Source organism: Lissotriton helveticus, chromosome 11 (genome assembly GCF_964261635.1).
Source record: "Lissotriton helveticus chromosome 11, aLisHel1.1, whole genome shotgun sequence".
NCBI lineage: Eukaryota > Metazoa > Chordata > Amphibia > Caudata > Salamandridae > Lissotriton > Lissotriton helveticus.
Genome location: NC_136072.1, coordinates 37,932,940 through 37,938,939, shown reverse-complemented (window position 1 = coordinate 37,938,939; position 6,000 = coordinate 37,932,940). Strand labels below are relative to the sequence as shown.

The 6,000-nt window shown below is 41.0% G+C and overlaps 1 protein-coding gene across 1 annotated transcript in view; it reads right to left on the bottom strand.

Annotated features, from left to right (window-relative positions):
* Window positions 1-1,495: 1,495 nt before the first annotated feature.
* The window catches only part of LOC144792180 (receptor-type tyrosine-protein phosphatase beta-like), a 113,974-nt gene continuing 109,469 nt past the window's right edge, over window positions 1,496-6,000 (bottom strand). The window contains exon 20 of the mRNA XM_078667080.1: window positions 1,496-3,496. Within this exon, the coding sequence (XP_078523206.1) occupies window positions 3,434-3,496 (63 nt within the window). The 3' untranslated portion in view covers window positions 1,496-3,433. The remainder of the gene's footprint in view (window positions 3,497-6,000) is intronic.

Genomic DNA, 6,000 nt, shown 5'->3' with positions numbered 1-6,000 from the left:
ATTGGTTTGAGGTATTTCTTGTGTGTTTGTTCTAAAGTAGAACAGATGTATAATATATGTTCAATAGATTAATTTAAGAAAAACACAAATGGCATCATAATTATTTTCAGAATATTTTCCCCAAAATCCTTCAAATTAGAGAAGAGGTATATACAATAAGCGTAATCTAGGAACCCGTTTTATATCAAAGTAGTTAAGTTAAAGTCAATATATGGCTGCCTTCTAGTTGTATATAAGGACCATAAGTAGTTTGAGTTTTCTAATTTAAGAGTTGTCTCTGGGTTGAATTAATAAGCATTTATGGTAACTTTTATTAGCATCTTGCAAGCTTTTCTTTCCATGTTAACGAGGGTAGAAAAGTATAATAGGCCTGTTCATTTACGCTTTTTGTTTAATACAATGTTTTAGTTCCATCCAACTTGTTTATTCATCCCTATCACACCATAGGATAGAAATGGGATTCCTTTTGAACCCAGTATCCTTAATAGTGTGCCAGTGGCCCTTCCTCTATATTTCTTAGAGGAAGAGTGTTATTGCTGTAGTGTTGCTTTGATTGGTTAGAATGGTTAAATGCATGGACCAATTAAAACATTTATGAATTTCCACATTGAATTATGGGTAAATTGCTACAATTTCAAGTCTATTTTCACCAATTGTCCAGGTATATTTAAATGGCGAGTTCCCAAAGAACAAGATTTTAATTTTGGCAAATTTCATTGTGAAGCTTAAAGCTGTTCTGTTTGTTGTAGTTATGCAATCATGTTAGCCATTTTGTGTTGTTGATAAGACGACCGAGTTGCCGGAATAGGCAAGATGAGACTCCTTTACTTGGCCCAATTTAGAGCATCCCCCATTTGATTGCTCTAATGCAGCTATATATAATGAGAAAAGACGGGGGACAAGGATACAACCCTGTTTCAGATCAACATTTGTTTTTATTCCCGGAGTTAATCTTCTTCTCTCACATAGTCTCCCATAGTTCCTAAGTGTCAGAATAAAGTTGTTTTATAAGAAGAGGTGTCAACTCCCCAAGTATACAATTTTGTTCAGATTGTATTTCTATGAACTCTGTCAAAAGCTGTGGAGTAGGCAATGAGACATGCTTATAGAATCTTTTCTTGGATCTGTAAAGAGTTCTTAACTCAGTAGTTCAAAGCTATAATATTATCAATTGTTGAGCATCTCGAGCTGAAACCAGTCTGATGGAATTTGATGATTTATTTTCTATCTTCCCAATCCGACAAATATTTAAAAAGTTGTTTAGCGAAGATTTCCCGTTCGGCATTCAGCCGGGCGATAAGACAGTAGGGGCCGATTCACAGAACTAACTTAAGACAAAATCCTAAACTTACTACTTTTGGTATTCACAGAAATTAGGATTTTGTCTTAAGTTTGTCTTAAGACAGACTTAAGACAGACTTAAGTTAGGATTTTGTCTTAAGTCTGTCTTAAGTCTGTCCTAAGACAAACTTAAGACAAAATCCTAACTTCTGTGAATCCCAAAAGTAGTAAGTTTAGGATTTTGTCCTAAGTTAGTTCTGTGAATCGGGCCCTAGGTTCTTGGATCTTCTTATGAAGTGGTTGGAAAATGCAAACCTTTCCAAGATGATAGAATTAAACTTGTATGAGTGATATCTTTTAAAAAGAGAAAAATTGCCTTACTCCATTTGATGCATCTTTTCATATTACGGGGTTGGAATACCGCTAGGACCCGGAGCATGAGAAGAATTGCAAGATGTTATAAATTTAAATATATCTTCTTCATTCTTCTCCTCCATAGGGGAATATTTGCTGTGAATTTGTGGGTGGGCTGTTAATCTGAGCAGTAGCAATGATTTGATTGCAGGAGGTGAGAGGGATGAATGAAGCATCACTGTGATGTTGATTCAAATTCCTTGTAATAGTGCCACAGAACACTTTGGAGGAAGATCTAAAAGCAGTCAAAAATTAGCTCTTTGGGCTTCTTACTATTACAGGTTTCACAGGCTTGTCCAAAGCATGGTTGTTAGACAACATGCCTAAGACGAGACCAGCAGAACTGCTTGCTTCAAGCATTTTGAAAATCTGTGCATCATTGAGATGTTACTGCTCAACTCTATGTACCACAAGTCTCACTGGATCTGCCTTTACTCCATCCACCTTCGTCCCACCCCTACTTTTCTCACACTTATCTTTCCCTGCAGTGCCGCAGACTTTGCTACAAGCCAATGCAGTTGGAAAATGCCACCTGGAAAATCGCCTTTTTATGTCGGAATCTTAAAGTTAGGCAAGAAATGCAGAGGAACACCAAGGAAGACCAGTTCAACCAGTAAAAATCCAAAACTCATATTGACCGGTAAAGAATGCATACTCATCCAAAGGCTATACGCCACCACCAATGGGTTTAAAGGTAACTCGCTGGTCAAAATCTGACTTACTGAGGTTGGAAGTTGCTTAGGAGAAACAGGAGAGCACTTTAAGGGTAGAATTGTGCCAATGTCATTACAGACTCGACCGTTTTATGCAAACTGCAATGTGAACCTTAAAGAAATTTTTGTATTCAGCTTTTCATACTAAATATGAACTGTGTGATTTACATGCAACCTTGAATTTCAATTTGCTGTCATAGAAATGTGCCCTCCAAATCTTTTCCTTTTTAAGGTTTGCAGAATGAGGGTATGATGCACAAGGCCATCCTGGTGACTGTGCACTGGTTGTGCCTTGAATTTGCATTGTGTTTATAATGTAGACAACCTGTGTCTCAAATGAAAAGTTAAAAGTTAGCACAAATCAAATTCTATAGCATTTAACAATTTGTTGATAACATTCAAAGCTACAAAAAAGTTTAAGTAGAAGAGAAGTGTTTAGAGCCAACACAATTAGAAATGTCATTATTATTACAAATAGGAAAAAAAACTTTGCTTCAGAGTTCCACTTAACTTGTATGGGTACAGTTGCAGATGCAGAATTTGAAGAAAGACACAATTTCAAGATAGCTATTTCATTTACAATAGTAAACAACCAGTCAAGGTTTGGGATCATCAAAATGCACATAGTAGTGTCAGTGTGTCCAGCTAGCACCCTGAACCAATGTGCACAATGCACACTATGAAGTTAGGTACACAATGTGATGCATCTTGTAGCTCTACTACATTGGGTCCCTCTCTTTCTTACTCATAAAACATTTTGTACCAGTGGTGGATGAGCAGCAACAGTGAAAAATGTCAACAGTGCGAGCACAATTTGACTGAGAAGTCTCTTTCTGAGGCATCAGTTGTAATCTGTGACCCACTTTACAAGCTCCTTTTAGAAGGACATTAGGCTTTCATTCTGTTTGAAGGACTCATATTTCAGGTCGGTGTAGTGGTGGAAATTTCTTCTGTCTCCAACATATTGAATTGATGTCCACTCTTGGGAATCTGCAGGACCTTGTCTTCAGTTGTTTTTATATTTTTCATGGAGCCATTTTTAAGTTAAAAGGAATCCCAGGAAAACGTTCTGCCATACGTTGCTTTAACTAAGCGACAAAGAAACAACAGTGGTTATAATTTAGTTGCTTACAGTAGAACAATTTGATGGAAAAAGGAGAAGCTGTTGTTAACTATGGAAGTACTGATTCCTGCTGCTGCAGAATTTAACAGCTGCTAATTGTTTCATCCTTTGGTCCACATTGCAAGAGACTTGGACATAAAATAGCATTTAAAGGCCAGGCACTGATGTGATCAACAAGACTATTAGCACCAATAAACAAAACCCTTCTCCCACATGCAGACGCATAGGCTCTGACTCTCCTGTAGTCCTGTGTGAGAAATGCCACACAGCCACCCACAATGAACATTAAACCCCATGAGCAAAAACACAAGCAGAGGTGTTACATTCCCCTGTTCCAGGCTGTGCTTCTCTCAGCCCTGTGTTGCAGTCCAGCACTACATTAATGGTATCACTTCATTTTAATGCCAAACTACGACAAACACATGAATACAAGCATGACACGTAAATATGCAACTCATGAGCATCCCATATTGATATGGGTCTTTAATGCATTTAAGAGACATTTGTAAGAAATAGGGTTGGGGTTGAATGGAGTATTAACCCTGCTCAAGCAATAGCCACAATCCCTGTCATGGTGAAACACAGGAGTCACTAAATGAATCTGTGCCTCACCCTCCGATAGCTTGGCACAAAAGCTGTCCAGCCCAACTTAGAGGCAATGTGTAAATATTGAATTCCTAGGCGGAACACACAGAGCTAATTGAGCAGCCTATTGTCCAACAGGAGGTGGACAGACAGCGATTGATTTGTTGCTAAACGGAAATGGAAACGGAGGCCCGGATTGATAAGATGGCGTGCACCTATTTAAGGTAGCACTTTCCAAAGTGCTAGTACCAGAATGCTGAGGGCATCCAAACTACGGGATTGGTCCCAAATCTAAGTTAGAGATCAATTGATGAAAAGAAGATATTGCTTTACCCTTGTCCTGAGGAGGCCTGAAGAAATTAACAGCTGAAACGCGTCCGCATTGACAGCTTTTTTTATAGAGGAGTCCTCTTAATACAAGCGTGTTAAAGTGTTTATAAGTACATTATGAAAAGATAAAGAGGTGTAATTCTATCTAAAATCACAATTGTAAATCACAACTTATGGTAAAGTTGGATATTACATTGCAATGTTCTTACTTTAAGCATTTGGTACCTGCTGTCTGTCTCTGATACACATCTGGGAAAGGTGACAGTTGGGCTTTGTGCATTCCCCTTGGGCAGCCACCCACAATGGGAGCTTAGGCATGACTTGAAGGACCATCCTGGCAGGATGGAAGGAAGGAGCTGGACCCAGCCTCACCTATGTGTAGTATACTTGTGGGTATAAGTACTGGACCTCTGACACCACAAATTCTGTACACTTCTGTAGATGTGAAGACTCTGCCAGAAATAAGGATTGCTGTGTAAAATGTAAATATGTAAATCCGTATTTATATAGCACAAATTACTCACCCTTGCGGGTCTCAAGGCGCTGGGGGCTGTCGTAAAAATTAAGTGAGCTATTGCCCAGAGTCACATGGTGCTGAGCTGCTGTCTGGGAACAAACCGTAAACCCTGTGCTCCAAAGTCAGCTGCCCTGGCCGCTGCACCACACCTCTCCACTGTGCTGTGGAAGTACTGCCACTCTCCCGGACTGCTGCTTTGCTGGACTCCTGCCTTGGTGACCTGCTACCTGCATTTGGTACCTGCTGTCTGTCTCTGATACACATCTGGGAAAGGTGACAGTTGGGCTTTGTGCATTCCCCCTGGGCAGCCACCCACAATGGGAGCTTAGGCATGACTTGAAGGACCATCCTGGCAGGATGGAAGGAAGGAGCTGGACCCAGCCTCACCTACACCTGAATAGGCTATGTCCTGTCCCAACACAAGGGGCTGCCTACCCCCCTGTAGTGAGTCTGAAGCCAGGGCAGGAAGGGAGGACCTCTGTGCAATCAAAGACCTGTCTTTGAAGTCTTCCCCACTTCAAAGGCACTACTGGGTATAAGTACTGGACCTCTGACACCACACATTCTGTACACTTCTGTAGATGTGAAGACTCTGCCAGAAATAAGGATTGCTGTGTAAAATGTAAATATGTAAATCTGTATTTATATAGCACAAATTACTCACCCTTGCGGGTCTCAAGGCGCTGGGGGCTGTCGTAAAAATTAAGTGAGCTATTGCCCAGAGTCACATGGTGCTGAGCTGCTGTCTGGGAACAAACCGTAAACCCTGTGCTCCAAAGTCAGCTGCCCTGGCCGCTGCACCACACCTCTCCACTGTGCTGTGGAAGTACTGCCACTCTCCCGGACTGCTGCTTTGCTGGACTCCTGCCTTGATGACCTGCTACCTGCTGTTCCCCTGCTTGGGTGAGAAGGACTGGACCTGCCACACTTGAACACAGAGTGACTTCAAGGGCTAGCTGGCTGGCCTCTTGATCTGGAGTCTCACAGACTTAAAAGACGTCTGCTCTGCCAAGTCCTGGACCCTTGGAAGTGAGGCC